The sequence below is a fragment of the Colletes latitarsis genome, chromosome 14 (assembly GCF_051014445.1).
Source record: "Colletes latitarsis isolate SP2378_abdomen chromosome 14, iyColLati1, whole genome shotgun sequence".
Lineage (NCBI taxonomy): Eukaryota > Metazoa > Arthropoda > Insecta > Hymenoptera > Colletidae > Colletes > Colletes latitarsis.
The window spans coordinates 22,939,289-22,959,478 of record NC_135147.1 but is presented as its reverse complement, the minus strand read 5'-3'; the positions used below and the strand labels follow the sequence as shown (position 1 = coordinate 22,959,478).

Sequence of the window (20,190 nt, the reverse complement as noted above, 5' to 3'; positions counted from 1 at the left end):
CGATAATTGCTCGCCGTACGGGGCGCGGACCGAATTTCGGGACACGAAGATGGTCATTATCGTATTCCGCGTTCGATTTTTCGCGCGGCCCTTTTGTCGTGAACCTCTCGTTCTCATTCGACAAACCGTCGCGTCTCGTCATTGTGAAAGACAACTAGGCTGTGTGATTGCAAATCGCGTGGGAAATCGTTTGGTGAAATTTTTACCTGCACACCCGTGCAGTTGTACAGTGCCATTTAATTTCTATCGATGGAGCGTACTGATTTCATTTTGTTCGATAGTAAAATACAGAAAATAATTGTTTTCGATCGATTAAAATTTGAGTGTTTATCCATTTCTCGATTTCTGAATTTCGAAAGAATATATTTAAAAAAAAGAACGATTGCAAAAATTTCTCCGCGTGAAACTGAATCGAAAGCGTGGAATAACGTTTCTCCGTAGCTTTTGCGCGAGCAGAACGCGTCTGTCCATTACTTACTGTTTCTACTTAAGTAAGATATTACCCGCGCCGGCTGGCTCCAACCAGGTATATCAATAAACGTTCTTATTTAACTTTTACCGTTGATAGTGGCCGCGAAAAAAATTATAATATAAACGAAACTTGGAGAAAATTGTAAATAACTATAAAGTCGGTTGAAATACCTTCGTTTATCACCGTGTGAAAACCTATGCGGCTCGGGCTAGGAGCAAACTTCTCGAGCACTTTTATTTCCCCGCTCGAACGTCGTTGCCAGGTGGAGAATAAAAAGTATCGACACGCCGCGTTGCGTGAAAACGAACGATTTAAGGACAAAGACCACTTTGGAATCTGCCGCGGGTTCGCTGACTCCTCCATTTTCTGTGCTGCTTTGTTTCCGCGCTAAAATTCAACCGTTTCGTAGTCGTACAGCGACTGAACAACCTATTAACAGTTGGATTGAATTTTCACGAACAGTTTTATTAACAAAAGGTAGTTTTATTAAAAAAGAATTTTGAGGTTGATTTAATTTAAACCTAAAAATGATTTCCTTTCGCCTTCAAAATGTTTAAATGTAGTGTGATTGAGGCATCCGTGTCATGTCTCTGTTATTCGAATCGTACAAGCATAAATAATTCGAGAACCAAAATGTGGTCATTTTGGAACATTGTCCTGGGAACGGATCGACCATCTGGACCAGGTTTCTCGTGGTCCCCTTGGGTATCGATTCTCCGTCGACATCCAGTACACGTTGCTCGTTTTCGTGTTCAGTGAACTTGACCGCGCCGTCGTCGGGTATGATTAAACCGTGCACCTTTGCACGCCATCAACGTCTCCGTTTTTCCTTTTTAATTTATTGTCGCGCCACTTGATTTACCTGCGTAATCGTTCCGCCACTGTCACGCGTGCTTACACAATGTGTAATCGACCAACGAATATACATATATAACAAATGGTGGTCGGTGTTTTTTTTTCTCTTTTTTATCAATCAGAAAACGGTTTGAATCTGTTTAAAGTTTCATGACTTCTCACCAAAAGAATCACCCTCCAAAAAATCGTTTAGCCAAAAGGTCCCCGACTTGATTGATTGTTTTTCGTGTTACTGGGCTGGGCCCATCCATCGACGAACCGAAAATAATGGACGACTTACGGGAGAAAATTGTCGCAGAATTTACACCCGACCATGAAACATCGATCGACCGGCGCGACAAGTCCCGTCCCTCTTCGTCGTACGTAATTAATTCTGGCTGTTGGACCTGTAATAACGATGATGACCAAAGGGACCACGGACAACACATAAATTACCGTTTTCCCCGTAAGAGCAGAGAAGCTGGTCGTTGACGAACAAACGGAACAGGTTGTTATTGAGACTTCGTTGGAAACACGATGTTTTTAATCTCGAGTTTGTCTTGCGTTATTAAAATTTACCGCTGCCGATCCGTAATCTTGAATTTGTAAACTTCGGTTCGTTACAAAGTTATTTAGGGTAATTATAAGTTGGAGTTTCGAGAGCAATCTATATTCAGAAGACCTCCTTGGTGGCGTCGTGCGAAACAGAAGAACCATAATTTATTATACTGTTCTAGAATGTATTGATTAATATTTATATACATTGTTGAAGCGGATCTCACATCTGATGCGCCCGGTATACGCGTATCCTGAAGACGACGTCTCGGTAACAACCTGTTTTTCCTGCTCGTTGGCGGAGACCTTCTTTCGTCGAATGGAAAACGGTAATTTACGTTCGACGATCTCGATCACGATAATTATTACGGGGACACGGAATTAATGAGAAAAATTTAATTCGTGTTCCGGATTATATAATTATTTTAAGGTTTCGTTTTTATGCCCTACAGCGGGTCATACACCTTGGAAAAAGTAGCAAAACCAGTATAGTATTGCTATCATTTTCTTCTGACCTTCGAGATCAACAGTTTCTAGTTCAGATGTTCGTCTAATCTCTAGAATTTTGTTCTCATTTGACAGGCTTCTATCCGTCTAACGAACCGCGAATGAATGGTAATGATTATCATTTCCTGATCGAAAACCTATTAATTATTAATTCTAGTCCAGCATATGCGGCAGAAATATCAAACGTTAGTATCTGGGGAACCAAACTGGCTCGCGAAACAGGATAGACAACAAGTTTAAGAGATATCGAGCAGTTATCGAGCATTACATACAAATAGATTATTAGTATCAGTAATAAAGTACAATTAACGAGTAGTTGCGTGAGTAGTTGGCACTTTACGAAGAAAATCTATAAAATAAAGCTCTTGAGAGTGATACTCTCGATGCAAAAACAATTTCCAGTAGCCCATACCGCGAATGTAAATAGGTCCAATTACACATTATCTATCGCCAATTATGTCTGATCGTACATTCGCATTGAAACGTGAATCCCATTCAAATTTATTCCCTTAGAACTTCCAACTTGAGAATCAATTGTTTTAAAACGGGAATTATTAACTAAAACTGATCTCCAAACGCATTGTTAATCGATACCTGCGGGATCAACGAATCGATTCGAATTGTTTTTTCTTTTTCCGGATATTTTTTCTCCTTTCTGTCCCCACTCTGCCAAGCTTCTCTGGTTATGATACGGCCTGTATATTAGTTAATAGAGCTGGACCGACGTCGAATCCAGACACCTCGTGTGAGCAAAACGGTCTTGACTCGCACCTGTTCTTCTTGTTTCGAGCGTTCGATTCCCTGGCTGGCAGGTAGACGGATCAGGTTGAAGAAACTGGATGATCCCTCGGGGACCGAGCTTCGATCGTGTTTCATCCACCCTTGACCGGGCTAACAAAAGCTCATCGATAACGGCCTGCCGTTTCTGTGCCGGCGACAAGTTCCCATGGCTCTTCCCACGGGGAACACGATACACCCACGCAACGATTACTCCTTAAATCGCCTGAGAAAATGGCCGATCGGCCTCGTAAAAATTTTATCCAGCCGTCGTCGCGCCTAGCGGGAATACTCGCGCGAAATGGCGTCCGACTTACTATTTAACAAATATTAGATAATTCCACGACTTAATAATATAAAAAACTAGCTTGCACAGAAGCACAGTTCTCGTATAAAAATCATTGGTCCCACTTTGCGATCGGCGGATTAAAAGAAACGACGAATCGAATTAATTTATTCCTTCTCGTTTCTCCTCCACCCACCGAGAAATAATCCCGCGGGCGGCGTCGTGTCGGCGATGGATAGCGAAATAAATTGGAGAAATTCGCTATCGTTCGCGATCCTTCGTTCTGGTCAGCGAGCAGAGTCGCAAGAAAGAGAAAGAGAGACAGACTTCCCACGCGAAGTAACAGTTTTTAATTATTTTGGTAATTTGTGGTCGATCGACGAGAGGCAGCCACGGCCGGCGGAATCGAGTGGGTAGCAAATAAATATTAAGTATAGGTCTTCCACGCGAAAAGGAGAGAGATATATGGTCGACGGGGCCCCGTACACCGCCTCGCAAAAGGCAACGATTCGCGTCCATGGCGGATCCTACAGTGTAAAATTAAATGGTGTTCGGCAGGTCTATTTCAGCGGGGCAGGTAGCGGCCACTGGTAATTACTACCTACGACTTAGGAGCTCTCAAAGACGAAATGAAAGGCCCCTGGACGATTTTCGAGAACCAAATTCGCGTCAGTTGTTGTTGTTGTTCCCCTGCGATCCGTGGAGGGCTTCTTCCCTTCGTTTCTCGTTCACCGGGGTTCCTCGGCTTCCTCCTTTTGCTCGTTTTCCGGTTCCAACACGGGTCGCGTGAGCGACTGATCCCTAAGTCTGGGACCAGCCTGGCGACGACGAGGATCTCGATGGTAATCGGTGAACGCCGATCCAAAATGTCGATTCCGAATAGAACCGTGTTGCTCTCGCTTAGACTTCCTTGTTTAATTATTTCGAGCAGGCAGAAAATTAAAATGCAGTGGTTGAGTTACAGAAATGATATATCTAAATTTTAGGATAATTTCCAAGTATCGATGATGGCAGTCAGTCTGTAGAAAAAGCTTGTCGTTTGTTTTTTAAAGGATTCGATTAACACGCGGAAGCCACGAAGGAGGTCAACGTTGCGAAATTCCTTTCCACGTCCAGTTTCCTTACTTTCCTCGTTTCCTGGCTTTTCAATCGAGTCCCCCGAGCCCACTTTTCCGTCACTCGTTGATTTGTGCGTGCGCGGAGGCCGTCCCGTCGCTTTATATTTCACTTTTATTTATTTCGAACGAAAGTAAACAGAACGCGCTAATTAGCATCCGCGGTCGGCGATAAAACTGCTTTCATTGATCCATCCCGCTGCGACCGACCAGTTAGCAGGTTCTCAATTAAGATATTACGAACGCACCTTCCGTGACTTTACATAATTGCATCCAGCTCTAATTAAGCATTTACATAATTACACGTATTCCGTTCATGCGTTCGCCGCACTCGTTTTACGCGCGCTAATGAGATCGTCGATAACAATTAACTCGGGGCAACTGGACGATCGTGCGCGTCCGACCGCCATTTACCTTCGATTATCCTCGACGATTCGCAGCGTTTTCGAGAGTCGTCTTCTTATTAACTCCCCGGATCGACGAGCAACTTCGACCGAAAGAAAATAATATTTTATCGGCGTTCCGTTTCCTCGAATTGCTCCTGATGACCCGTTTCGCTGGACGATCGTCTCTATCTTTTTCGCAAATTATATACGTTACCGGCGATTGCTTTTAAACGCAATTACGATGGCATTATTCCATGATACAGAGATTCGTGTCTCGCGAAAATTTTTGAATATCGTGCCCTTGGGAGAAAATTAATATTCCCTAAATAAAACAAGAGGCGACATTATTTACGAAAGCGTCTGATATACAAGTCCGCTGCTTGCCCAATCGATCCCCGAGAGCTTGGGAAACGCTATCTCGAGATATTCAATTCTTCAAAAGTTTCGACACATCTTCAGATTTCCCATAGCATCCTTTCCCTCGGAGACTCGGCGGCGTGAAAGAATTGGACAAAAATCCGCGGTACACTCTCCTGCGTTTCGTCCAGAACGTAAGAGGCGAAGCAGATCGAAGTTGCAGTAATCCCGGGCTCGGCGAAAGAACAATAGACGAACGGGATAACGAATACAAGGAGAGACAAGAGATAGCAAAAAGGTCAGAAGAAATGGAACAAAGAACGTTGAATTCCTTTCGATATCCTCCGGGACGAGACGGGGAGATCCCACGAGAAATGGCAGAGAGGATACGGTAGGCTCGTTCCTCAGTATGCGTTGAGCGGTTGTTTTTTCGGTCGAATGAGTTATTCGTATTAACTCCCGCAAACTTCGACGTGTATAAAACTAAGAGCAAGCGGGGTATGGCTCGCTGCACCTTGGCTATGCGGAAAGGAAAGGCTGTTCTCCTGCGAATCGACACACAGACAGGAGAAACGTGTGGCTCATCCTCGTGAACGTACAGCGTGGCCGACTCCGTAACAAGTCACGGAGGTGTATACGCGCTGCCGGCCACGGTAATACCTCAGAAGGGGCCCAAGACGCGCGTAAAATACCCCCCCTTCGTGCACCAGGTGTCCAGAAATCAATCTCGCGACAGCCTCCTTTGTTTCTTCCCCGCGAACGATCGCTCCGGATTTTTTACCGACTGCCTCGGTGGTCCTCGATTTTCGGAGTCCCTTTTGGGGTGAAATCGAGGCCTCACGATCGGGGGGAGGCCCTTTGTTCCAGAGACTACGATGGACAAAATTTTAGTGTGAAAGGTCTCGTTCTTCTAGAAGTCGATCTTTGTTTTTATTTTTTGCGGTGAAAAGTATTTGCAACTTACAAAATAGAGGGTATTTTTCCACGATTATACAAATTTTCTTACGTCTAAATGACAAAGGAACGTTATGTAAACATAGATCCTTGGAAGCTTTGTTAAAAAGTACAGTGATGGTACACGGACATATATCAACAGTATGTACATTTAGTCAGTGAAAATGCAAGATTAAAATAATAATAGAAATTTAACTGTCCGATGGGAGGAACGTGTTGTTGAAATAAAACATTGCCCATCCCTGGTGTTTACATAATGTGCTTCGAACGCGGAACTTTGCAAGCGTATAAATCCCATAGAAAGTTCCTTTTTGCCGTTGAAATTAGACTCGAATGTAAAATAACTCGCGTTTAAGCGGCCATTAGCGGCGAAAGAATTTTAAAAGAAACGTTTAACGTCCTCGAGGCGCGTGAGAACGGTTCGAAAATGCATAATAAGTTCGTCGGTTCGAAAGACACTGGGTTCCGTCGCGTCTAAGCAGTCGGAGGTAGTTGACACTTTAATGACTGATGCATCGTCGGCTGCGTTCGTCGTTTTCCTACGCATTTAACCGGTTACCGCGTTAATGCCTGTTTATATTACGGTACCGTCTCGTCGATCGTGTGTGTGTTCGCACAGATCGAGCGCTAAAAATTTTAGAGCAACTCGATTCGTTGCCTTGCTCATCACCGGTGCCGCAGCTTTCACGAAAGGCTCTTCCGACAACCAGTTTGATAGTTTGTAACCCTTCTTACGGACAAGTGCTTCTGTTAATAAACCGCGAGCCATTACGCAAGTGGCTCGATCAGTTACCTGGACAGAAATATATTTGCGGAGAAATTATTGCGACAAAAAGTACCTTTTATCTTTATTGTGTAATTTATAGTTCTGGTACGATTCTTGGAACGAGCTGTTGGGACCATTAAAACTCGGGTTGTTAGTCGACCGGAGGAAGCACGTCAATGGCTTCCCGACTTTTTTTTTCATTTTTTCCCCCTACTCTATTAAAAATAATACGAGTTGATTTCTACTGAAGATGGTTAAAGTATTTTTCCAACCCCGTGAAATCTAGCCAGAGCCGCATTTGCCTAGCAGGAATCGAAACGAAACTCGCGTCGCGGTTTGATGCCGTTTGTTGGTGAAAAGGGGCACGACCCGACATTTTCTCACATGGCTGTGGCTTCGGGTCGCCACCCAGCGATAATTGACGTCTCGCTGAGCCGTCGAGAGGTGTAATAAAGGTGGACACCGCGTATTAGCGACCAATTCCCATCGTGCACCGCACCTTTCAACCTCGGAACAATCGCTCGAGCTGCTCGCTTTCACGGTTATTAGGTCAATTGTGCGAAAGCTCATTTTTTCGTAGCCTCGCGTAACATTGTTTCGCTCGGGGGGGTTGCCGTAACTCCGTATTACGAAATAAATCATTCGATAAGTAAACTCTTCCTCAAAAGGAAGTTACTTATTACGACCCATTGATGCACAAGAGAAAATATAATATTTTTACGAAGAAGAACCTTTTTAAATTCAGATTGCGTTAAAATGGAGTCCCGAGGGTCGCAGGGAGGCTTCGTTGGAAAAATCCGCGACCTGGTCTCGTGGCTCGTGAGAAAGAGTCGATCGGCTGCTAAAAATTCTCGACTCGTGCGACCGTCCCGATACCATCCGTCCGTATCATCGAGCGACCGATCCCAGTTTTCAAAAAAGGCACTTCCGTGTCGGCGGTCTGAAAGCCATCTTTCGCGGGGCAATTTCGCGCCGGCACGTGAGCGGACTGTGCAAACTCCCTTCGGGCACCGTGCAAACGCTACGGGGCCCCGTGTGTGCCCTCGCCACGGTCCCCCGCGCGTTTTCAGCTTCTTTCGGAGGCACGCGGGTTACCGGAGAGAGCCTCCAGAATAAGTATGCACGGCCAATAAAACGACGTCGACGGCCGGTTACACCGTTCTCTCCTCAAACAGTTGTCCTCCGCGTCGGGATTTAGCGTCCGGGCGTCGTCGTAAACGCGCCATCGCTGCACGGATTCCTCCCGACGCGCGATCCTCGCGCCTGGTGATCGTCGTTGAATACGTACCGACGACGATGGTTGTCATTTTACGACCACGACAATTCCGTTTCGCCGTTCTCGATTGATATATTCCCGGTAACCGAGCCTCGTCGCGTTAACAGAAACTGGCTTCGCCGTTTCAACGTTCCTCGAGCTTAAACCTGCGTTCCCATATGGTCGAAGGTACAGAAGAAGCTTCATTATTTGATTTAATCATCGATCGTCGCGAATTATGGCCCGTGCGTGTGTGTTCGAAATTTCTACTGTATCAGGACATCCTATTCCCAGTCTGACAAAAATTTATTTAACACAGATTGATCGAGTAGCCTAAATGGAAGGGCATGATGGCGGTCTGGAGGGTCCGCTTTAACGCATTGAAGGTGTTCGTTGGTTAACGTGGAATTTACTTGTATCGTTCGCGGTACGTAGCACCGAGGCTAACGATAATGCGAGGACACGTTTATCCCGCGTCTTTTAGCGAACGTTTCTTGTAGAAACGAGTCGTATCATAGCTCTCGTACACGTTGATGGGCTCCTCCGGTTTCCCGTCCCGGACATTAACCGTGATTTAGCCTTCAATTTCCCCGTGAGATATCCATCCGACGCGTATCGAGGGAAACCGCAGAAGCCACTCTGCGGTTCGACGAAAATGTCACCTCGCGTTGCACCGGGTATTATATAACGCAGTAGGAAGCGCGTCGTGGAAAGCAAAGGCCAGCAGACGATCCTTCGCGCTTTCTACCTTCGATCTTACTCTTACGGTAATTACACAGGCCCCGTCGGGGCCTTCTCGTCCGTGCATGCGCGGATCACACGTACGCGCACCCACACCTTCGGGCCCCGTGCGCTCGATGCACGTGCTCCCCGATGCAACTACGGCGCATTCGAAACCGATAAGTGTAGGTGAACCGTACGTAGCCGATGGTTTCGTAACGATGAAAGGAAGACTCTCCGCGTCGAAAGCAGACGATTTCGAGCAGTAACATTTTCGCTTTTGTTATTGATCGCTCGGGCGAACTGGCGCGAACGCACCAACGCGCTCCTCTTACATTTGTTTATTTTCACTATGCTCTACTAAACTCCATTTCGACCCCAAAATTCAATACGCAATTTCCTTACAATAATTTTAATCAAATAGACACGAGTATCTTACGTGATAAAATAATAAATAATATTGAATTCACAAGTGTTACGTATCGTCTTACAGACGTAGATTTCGATCTTTCTAATTATAATTTTACGGATGATTATTTATATAGAAGGGCTAGAATTTCAGAAGAAATTTTCAGCCAATTTTGTTGATCCGTGTAATATTTCTTTTTCGAAAGTTTGATTTAACTTTTCAGTACCCAGTCTCTATCAGTTATTTTCGAACCGTAGCACGGAAGAATGCACCCCGACGAACAAGCCTTCTAATTTCATATATTCCCAGGTTGAGCAATCGACACGGTAAAGTTAGCCAGGCGAGGAAAGAACACGTAATAATTCTGATATCGGAATTTTTGCAGAATGCTTTCCGAAAATACGGTGCACGCGTTCGAAAGCCTGGAACGGAATTAATTGCTGGAATTCGGACTGCGAAAGCCTGGCGAATTTTTCTGAATCCTAATAAGGTCTTCGATTTAATTACGCGTTCGAGGCATGATCCGCGTTGAACAAAATAAGGAAACGAAAGGTACCCGAGAAGCATTTTCTATTAACGGCTAGTTTAAAGAGTAATTCTCGTTAGGGGGAGGAAAAATGCTTAATTAATACAGGTTTATGAATCAGCCTGGTCGGCATAAATAAATTGCAACGTTCTGTTTCAATATCTCAAGCGAGTAATTTGTTGCTGTGTGCTGCACGCAGGCGAGGGTAATCAGTGACTGTATTGAAATTAAAGGGCAACGCGTTGAACTGCTTGCAAAAATAAATATAAGACGATGTTGGTAATCTTGCATATGGAAACAAGTTGGACGCTAAGTGCGCTCTTTTGAAACCTGGTTTCGAATACACTGCACATAATTATTTGAATTAAATGGACTCTTAGACGATTGGGAGATTGTATTCTAAGGCGATGATTTATAACAGATCCTAACGAACTTTTGTTCAAGAAATATTAAAATATCAATATTAATGCGATTATTAGTTAAGTAACAGGTTTATCTGCCCAGACCAGATAAATCTAGAATATTTCCATTTTCCCTGGAGGGGATCCTCGAAGTCTCGAATTTGTTCGCGATTCTAATTTAAACCGATAGATAGTAAACGATAGCAATAACAAATTCCGACGACCAACGACATAAACACGGATCGTTTCCCATACGAAAGATTTACGGTGCCCCTCGCGAGGAGGTAAAATATTGAAATTCGCGCGGAGGAGCACGACGTGTTGCAATTCGAGCGCCAAAGGTGCAATCTAAACGCACGTCGTGAAGTTCAATATTCATGCACACGATGCATAGACGATACACAGGGATCTCGTAGAAATTGCCAGCTCGATCGTTTCGAAACTGCTCGATTTCTTTCACCGAATCGTTCAAGAGCTGGCGGCTAGCCCGTAACAGACACTCGAGGGGCCTTTCGCCTCCCGGGGGCCCCGACTACGAGACTTCCGTTTTCACAAGACTGGCTGGAGGAAAATCTCGCCGTGTTATTAGGCCCATTAGAAAGAAGCCGAACGAAATCGTGATGTTTAATACCGAACGACCGCGCTGTAACGAACGCGATAAATTCGCGTTGGTATTAAATATCGCGGATGGAGGAAAAAGCTGGAGAGAAACGGACCGATATAAAGTGGAACGGTGCAATTTAATACGCTACCGAAGTTAATTAGGAACGGGAGAAAAATAGGTGCTCGCGGAATGGCGAGGATGAAAGCTATGGCGCCGGATGTTCGTCAATTTCTCTCAGCGACCATTTTGGGGCTTCCGTTTGATCTAGGAATCATTGCATTATCTGCTTTTGCTATTCGATATTGGAAATATTTATAGTATCCATCGTCGTATCGTTTTTAAAAAATATTTTTGGGATAAAAAGAAATCTAAATGTGAGTTGTTACCTCTCGTGGGGGTTGCAAAAATAGATGATAATATTCTTTTATACAGTGATATTGGTTTGAGTCAATTTGAGTCATGTCATTGGTCCCTGGTCAACTATTTTAAAAACTGGAAGGAATTCCATAGGGGGATTTTAAGGGTAGCCTGCACCCCCATTAGTTTAATAAGTGACTAAGTCGATGAACCGAATTTAAAGTGTGTGGTTTGTTGATGACGCAGGCGACGAACGCGAGTGGATTCTTCGAGGTGCAGATCCTCTCGCTGACGAACAACAGGGGCACCCTGGTGGACGGTAGGTGTTGCGGCGGGGGAGGAGATGGCGGAGGAAAGGGAGGATTACCACCCTGCACGACACCGTGCTCCACGGCGTTCTGGCTCTGTCTGAAGGAGTACCAATCGAACGTCACCGCCATCGGCTCGTGCAGCTTTGGCAACGTATCTAGTCACGCCCTCGGTCAGAACACCTTCACCCTCAGCGAACCCGTCACCCTGCAACTGCACTTCACCTTCCGATGGACGGTGAGTACAACCTTATTTTATTAAAAAAAACCTAGCTTATTTCTTCATGGACGTCGTAGCCACCATTTTGAGCCATCTTATGATACGATAGAGATCGAAAACTCTCAATCTTATTTGTTCTTGATAAAGTGTACGAGAGAAATATTATTTACTTGGCAAATATTATGAGAAAAAAAAGTTTGTGATTTTTTTTAATGGAACTATTTACCATCTAACAAATTGACTAATTCTCTAGAAACTCATCCATCAAATTTCTTGTCGAGTTCCTCGAACCCTGACACGGATTCGAGAGTGGAGATATTTATCCTCCATTACATTTTGAACAAACAAAGGCGCCGGTTCGCTCGGTCCGCGAATTATCATAAACGGCGTTAATGATATTTTCTCAGGCGGTACGTATGTATCGACAATGGCGGACGATCGGTTTGGAAACCGGTGGAACGTTCGCAAAAGCGATTCACCTGGTCGCGAAAGAACGTTTCACTCGTCGTTGCACAATAGTCGGAACGCGCCACGGAACGGTTCGATACCCGTAATTAATTTTGCTCGCAAGGTTCTTGCTCCGTTCGACGACAAAGACCCGCGAAGAATTATGGCGCGTCCGCAGCGAAACCAGAGGGACGGAACAGCGTCTCTTTTCGAATTTAAATTGCTTCTCATTAGCGACGTCGCCTCTGGTTCTATCCGACCTTCTCCTCGGGCGAAATAAAATACTTTGGTCTCTACAAAGGCATTTAAAAAATAATCTTCACGAGTTCCTACTATCCCAACTATGGAATCCAACGAATTTTGTTAAAATATTCCTCTCAACGGGTTAAAAAAAAATTCCAACGCTGCATTTGAACGTCCACGAGGATCGATATTCGACTTTTGCAAGGCAGTGGTCGTTCAAAAAAAAAATAAAAAATTCCAGCGCGTACCTAAAGTGATCGCCCCACTAATGGGAGTTCCCCCCTCCTTTAAACGCTCTCGTTCCCATTCTCGAAATCGTTGGAAGCCAACCGAGTGAATCTCTCGAGCGAGAGCCGCCGTTTCGCAACAATACGGGGGCCCCCGGTTCGACCTCTCGGAAAAAGACTTCCACGGGGCCCATTGTATCGCGGCGCCGATCGCAAATTTCTAGCCCGATTCCTTTGTCGATGCGGGGCGCGCGAGAGCCATCGAATCCGAAGGATTTCCGGTCTGTTGCTCCTCTATCCGCGGAGAGTCGTTACGCAGAATTCCACTTTGGTTCCAGTCGCTTGGCAACGACTCTTCTGTTCCTCTCGCTGTCCTCTTCTTCGTTTCGGGCAATTCCTCGCGAACGGACCCACAAATCGCGGTGTCGTAAAGCGCGGATCGCCATTCGACACCCGGAGGATCCATGATCGAGGAAACCGTTCCAGTCGACGACGGTTCGCTAAACAGTTTCGAGGATGACGAGAGTTTTACTTTAGATTTTAGGGCCTTACATAGTCACTGATTTTACCCTGTACTAACTTATTAGATAAGATCGAGATATTATCAATCTACAAGATGCTCGTGGTTAGGAAATTGCTCAAAATTTTTATCGATGATGCAGTGTATTTTTGATTCCTATCGACACTCTGTTCATATCGTCTATCGAACCGATAGGTCCCAGGCCTGACAAATAGTAGATAACACCGCCAGACAAGGCTTACACGAGAATTGCTTCACCCTGTCGAGAGCCCCGGAACGTCAGCCTACGGGAAAATGTCAAACAACCATAAGATCCGCGTCTACCGGCACTCTAACCACGGGTAGCAATAAGTACGAGTCGTCGTCCAATCATTGCCAGAGCCCTCGGTGAGGCACTCGAGCACCAAAACACACGCTGCGTCGCGGCAATATATCTTCGAGTAATTAAAAAGCCGTAAGTCCTCGAGCTACCGTAAGGAAAGGAGGGGTGGTGTAGAGCAAGAGAGGCTTCCAGTAAACGATTGCTAACATCCCACCCACGTGACGTGTCACCAGGCTCCGGGGCAGGCCGCTGTCGAGCGTAATTACGTCGAAACGAACGGCCGATTTCGAGCGAGTCGAGTAGATCCTCGGGAGAGATCCTCGAGCAAGCATGACGACGTGTTTCCTCGCAAGAGGTATACACAGTGACGGGTACACGTCAAGGGTCCTCGTTCGGGGTACGTTAACGGACCGAATCGAGGCTCGCGCGCGCACACATAGGGCCCCAAACAGCGGATTATTTGAAGAGCACCAGTGTGTTTGTATATTTCATAACTCGCTCGTCGGAGGCTCTAAGAGGACCCACGTCGGGGTCCGTTCTCCGGAGGGCGACAAAGGGTGGTCCGTGGGTTCCATCGTACCGTGCCCTCTCGAGGGCCCACGGGGGCATAAACAGAGACCCTTAAATTGCTTCCTTTCCCTGAAGGATCTCTCTACCCTGGGGTTTTTCTTCGGTCGGCGGCCTCGCTCGCCTCGAGCGTTTAGCGCTGCCTCGAGCTAATTCAATTATGAGAGGGGGTGAGCAATAAAAAAATATCTATGGTGAGCAAATAACGCGAGTGTGTACACGGGGCTTTCGAGGGTACGCTAAGCAGACGGAAACGGCGAGATCTTTAACCCTTTGCGCTCGATAATTATTTCGACATCCTCCTTTCGCCGACTCGATAATTGGGAGACAGAATTCTTCGAGAAATATTCATCGCGTACGGACTCTGGCAACTGCAACTCGCTATTTCACGAACGTTTGGTGAAATCTAAATTGGAAGGGTTAATATAGAACCGCGAAAGGGCGCGTATGGAACGGCCATCGAGGCCCGTAATAACTTCGAAATCATATTTCGCCCACCACGAAAAACGGTGAAGACCGACTTTCATCGCTTCCCTGGATAATTCCGTCATTACCGTTCTACGGTGATTGAATACGGTATACATAATCTCATCCGTGCTCAAAGGGGGCACGGAGGTGGAGGGGGCACGATGCAACACGACCGTTCTCGAACGCCGTCTGCATTTAACGGGCCCCTGGGAATCGTTCGTGGATTCTCGATTCTCATCAGTAGGTACGGAGGAACGTTTCGATCCTCTAATGGCGGAAGCTGTTCCCTGTCACCACGATAGAAATTCCTTAACCGTCCGCACGTTTCGACGCGGGGGGAGGGGGCAGGAAAACTTTTTCTGGCTAGTTTCGCCGGGCAGGATTAGAATCGGACGTCGATCGGCTAATTGATCGATTGCACGACACTATTTAAAACTTGGACGATAAGTCAACGATGCGAAATCCAACGTTACTAGTTTCACCGCCATTTTCCAACGTTTTTTAGTTGGTAAAATATTGGTAACTCATTTTGGCTTATTATTTATTTATCTGATCCTTGCCTAGTAGGCACGACATTCAGTTTACTCGTTTACTTCTTCCATCTGTACAATCTATAATCTAGTAAACCTTCCATTTTGGTGGAGAAGTTCTCTGACTCAGACCATAACTCTTTTCCTATAAAAGATAAAAAAATATTATACCTGTTATCCGGAAAGTGAACAAAACTACCCCCGAACCCTCTGTACCAGGTCGAACGGCTATTGTGAACCACGACTGAATTCTCGAAGGCACAGTTGCGTTGGCTATTGTTGTCCAGCGAAAAAGGAAACTTTTCGGTTGACTAACGCTACATACTCCTCGACAGTATCTCGAAAAAGTTCGCTAATGTCTACAACCGTTGGCGAACGAGTCCCTGTTCCAGCGAACAGAGTCACGTCTTCGACTCGGATCGAGCATAATCGTCCTTCGACTTTCTCCGTTTGCAATTTCAATAGCGGCGTAAAGAGGCATATGTAAGAAGGGAATAACTGCCTTTTCAGCGGTAGCATAATGGCACAGGAAACGATCAGCGAGATGAGTGTACGGCGAGCTTTTGCACAATCCTGACCGTTCTGAGTGTGCGTCTTCTCGGGCAGACGGGTACGGATTCGCTTCTTTCCTTTCTCCAGGCTCGTGTCTCTATCTTTTTCCATCGCGTTGCACCTCCAACACGTTGTTACGCTCCTCGTAGTGTTCCTCGAGGCATCTTTGTCTTCGATTCGAGCCCCGATAATTTTCCCGCTCTTTTCATCGCGAGGCTCTCTTCGCTCTTTCCCACACTTGGCAGACCAAAGCAACCAAAGATGGGCAAAATTTACGACGTTCGATCGAATGGTTCGGATAGGATCTCCCTGGTTCGATATAGCGTTATTATTTATTGTAAACAGGACGGGCCCTTTAAACACACTACCTTTATTCGGTCTGTTGTCTCAGAAAAGGTATTTCACTCACCGTGAACTTTTACTAGTTCTAATATTAAAGAAGCCTACAATTTCTACGGAATGGTAATTACTATAATAAACGTCTGCTTTCTCGCAGAAGGTGTTAACAAGATTAAACATCCCGATTGTGGAGAAGGTGGAAAGTTACTGATTCGATGAGATGATGCATTCCAAATTAGAATTCTAATTTTTATTCAGCCAGTAACGAATGGAAAGTTTAACTTTTACTCGTTGAAACTCGAACAAAGAAAAAAAAATGAATAATTTTGTATCCATTGTTAGAATTTGATCCGCTGTATATATTGCATAGGTGTTTCTGCTATTTCAAACAAATTTTCAACCTCTTGATCGCGTTTCACCGCAGCCTTTTGACGTCGATTTCAGCCAGCGAGCACGTACGATGCACACGTGGACGCACAAACGCAGCGAATCGCGTCGAAACGAATAGGTGGACGACGTCTATTCTCGGCACAATATCCACGGCGATGTGGGCGCCTCTATCAATGATGTGACGTCACGACTGTTGGGCCCACGTGGACGCTACCGTTGCCCTCGTTGGTGTATTGTGTCGACTGAATTAGCGGTGTCGACGGTTCTCTCGACGTTGAAGGGAGCCTCGATTGAAAACCAAGTGTTTCCTGACGTTGCGTTGACAAATGTTTGATTTTGTAGAATCTAAATGCCTTGATACCGGAGGAAATTTAACAGGTTGATCGACGCAACTGTAACCGGACCAACGGAACTTCGACCCACTCTCGAGTAATAGGGCTACGGTGCAAATAATTCGAGGCGTTAAATTTCCCCGTGTAACATCCGCCCGGCGCAATTAGCACGAGCGTATTGAACAAACGATCGCGGTCGAAAATAAGAAAAGAGAAAACCGGGTAAACGCGAATCGAGCGGAAACAGTGCCGCGGCTTTTATCCTCCTTTCTCCGGCGACCGTGATAAATCTTGATAATTACAGGCCCGATAATGGCCCGTGTAATGATAAACGATGGTCGTCTAAACGGTGGCCGCCGACGAGGACGGATAAAAACCGCGGTGAACGAAAATGAAGGAGTCAGAGCGGTGGCACGCCTCGAATCCCCGCAGGGGATCAGCGTGAGTCAGGCCCCAACAGGTGTGTATTCTTCCTGCATACTTTCTGGGGCCTGACGTTACTCCCTGACCCTTTGTCGAATTCTACCGTTTCTCTCGTTTCGACATTCCGGTTGCCTCGGTCGGTTTCCACCAAGAGTAGCCTCGTTTCGCGAAGAAACTCCGGTGAAATTTCTTGGACCCCGCGCAAAAACTCCGCGTTTGAAATCGTGCCAAGACTTTTGTCCGGTGACTGTTCAAAAGAAAAAAATGTAGATACTTCTAAACGGCCCCGCAATATTTAAAATTGCCAGAGGTTGGGAGACGCTGGGCCAAAAGGGGCCCGAACATTCGCTCGAAAGAGCTCGTAGAGACGGGTGATCGATGGAAGGCGGTTCGATGGCGGATGCTAATGGTTTCTCCGCACGTTTTAATAATAGACGAGAACCCATGGAGCACCTGGCCATTCAGCTGGCCAATCTTCGTCGCCGGTTCGTCTCCGAGTTGGCGCGTCAGATACGCTGGTATTTTGCATATTTAAATGAAGATAGTCATTGCGAGCACGGTGGATGTCCGTATAGAGATTACGTCCGTGGAGCGTCATTTATATTTTCGTTGGGGCAACAGGTACGCGCGGCTCGTCCGGCTATTCTAAGCGCGCATAAATCACGGAACGCTGATACGGAAGCAGGATCGATTTGTCAAAAGCTATGCGCGAACCGGTCGTTAATCGACGAACGGGGCCCAAAATCGCTTCTGCTTCTTCTGTTCCGGCCCCGAGGATATCGCAATCAGGCTCCCTCGTCGTTCGCCATCGCGAGATTTACGTCCGCGCGACTCTTGAAAAACGCACGTCCGTTTTTTGCCAATTTTACGCGCGTTTCAGATGTCCCGTTAAAAGGGAACACCTGAAGCTTTTGTTTCGCCGTGGTCTTAACGAGGAATTAAACGTTTTCATGAACCGCAAAGAACAGCATTGCGACAGAGTAACTTGTTTGTATAACTAACAAATTTATAGATGCAATGTATTCAAAGAAATTTTTATTTAAATAGTTTCTTTTGCTCGTGACGCTGATTTATCGACGTCGAACGGAAGCGTCGTCGATTTGTCAACACTTCCGTCGCTCGATCCGATATCGGGGTCCAACCGGGGGCCCAGCAATTACGAAACCGACGCGCCCCGGGTTCGAAGATTTATCGGTTTCCTCCAGGTCGGTGGTTGAAATGGCGTAGAGGGGGGTATTAATGCGTTTCCGCGTTCCTGATTTAAATTCAATCGCGGATTTTTCTGCGGGCTCGTTAATTACCCGAGTCTCCCGTAATTCCCTTACCAGAGCCCCGCGACAAGCCCGGGGCTCCGATTATTAATTATTCTGTGGCTCGAACCGAGGAACGTACAAACGACGACCCGGGCCCAAGCTCATCGATTACACGAACCGGCCGCGAGCTGCCCTCGTTGACGCGGCAGGGGGCCCCCGGGGAATATTCACGTTTCACGTTCCAGATTTACGCCCGTCGACGGACTTATTGGTCAGGTGTACACGGGACACGCACCGTCCGTGCAACACAGGTGTACGTATCGCGTATGCAAATTAAGAAAGAAGGGAGAGAAACTGTCGCCCCGGTTTGGGCAATGCCTCCAAGAGCTTGTCCTGACCCCCACTCTCTCAATTGCGCGCCGCTGGGGCCCCCTTTGGGCCGTGTGTGAACCCGCTGCGCGGACCGCATACCAAACTCCTCGCTGTCCTTCCTCGTCTCCTCGTCCCGCTGAACTGTTTCTCTTCTTCTAGAAGTTAGCTCTCGCGACCGTTGCCAACGCCTCTTCCGAACCACGTTTTCACGCACAGCCTCCATTTTATTTCATCCTTTCCTTCGTTTATTAAAGCATACAAAGTGGGACTCGTCAACCCTAATATGCTCTGCCTTATAGACACTAGTCGAGAAGCATATAAATAGAAATTTGTGAGAGAGGGTAGCCCTCTGCTGGCAAGTGCAATTAACATTTTCTTTGACCGTCTGTAATTCGAAAACTGAGTTGAGCAGGACGTTTGTTGACATTTTTAAGCATTTACACGTATTTCCGAAGCACAATTTCTGGGATCATCCGACATTCGTGCAGGAACGGGGCACGATGCCACAGCTCGCTCGACGAGAGTGTCCGAGGAGAGGCATTTAATACGAGGAATGCCGGGGGTTCCCCTCAGTTGAGGCCCCCCGATGCAGGTAAAGCCACCACTACCAACGGCCACCGGTCGGCTAACTCGTACCGACTCGCGGAGATGCTCCTCCATCGGTCCCCTTTAAGTCTCACAGCGTTGGAAAGAGAGCCGCGCGACATCGTACCTACAGAAAGACTTCTTGGCCTTGTGCCCCTGTGAATAGTGGCTACCACGGCGGATTCTCCTCGTCCCCTGTCGCTCGAGAATCCCCTACGTTCTTTCTCCCTTTCTGCGTCCGTTTCCTCCAGCCTCGTTTCTTCCCCCCTCCCCCTATCGTCGGGCCAACTGGGGGCTTTCTACGGTTCTGGGGACACCGCGAGATTTATTAGCCGGTCGGCTAATTGGGAAGCGAGGACGAGGAAAGGAGGATTCCAGAACCGGAACGATTCCCCGACGTCCCGAGTCGTACGGAATTTCCAGGGAACGAATAACAACCCCGTGCCTCCTTCGCGACGAATCGTATCTACGAGGGGGCGAACGGAACGCCGTCGCGAATTTATAGCATCGCGACGTCTGACCTCACCGGGACCCCCGACTCAGCGCGGGGTGATTTAGGGTCAAGCGCGAAGCGGGGGCGTCGGTGCTCGAAGGCGATCAAGGGTCCGGAATTCTGGACGGTTTTTAGACCCGGTCGGGAATAGGGATTCCTGAGAAATAGCTGCCGCCACCGATTCTCGAGAATCGGAATCCTCGGGACGCGACTCTCGAACGTCACCTGGGGACCGTAGATCTCCCGATGTTAGAACGAAATTTATTTCGTACAGTAACTTAGAAATAATCGTTTCGAATTATTTTAATTGGTATTTTA

At 46.7% G+C, this 20,190-nt stretch overlaps 1 protein-coding gene across 2 annotated transcripts in view; it reads left to right on the top strand.

The window, feature by feature from the left end:
* Ser (protein serrate) overlaps positions 1–20,190 on the top strand; it is a 50,374-nt gene that overhangs the window by 9,081 nt on the left and 21,103 nt on the right. For both annotated transcript variants that reach the window (XM_076781811.1, XM_076781810.1), the window contains exon 2: positions 11,528–11,827. In XM_076781811.1, coding sequence (XP_076637926.1) covers positions 11,528–11,827 — 300 coding nt within the window. The remainder of the gene's footprint in view (positions 1–11,527; positions 11,828–20,190) is intronic.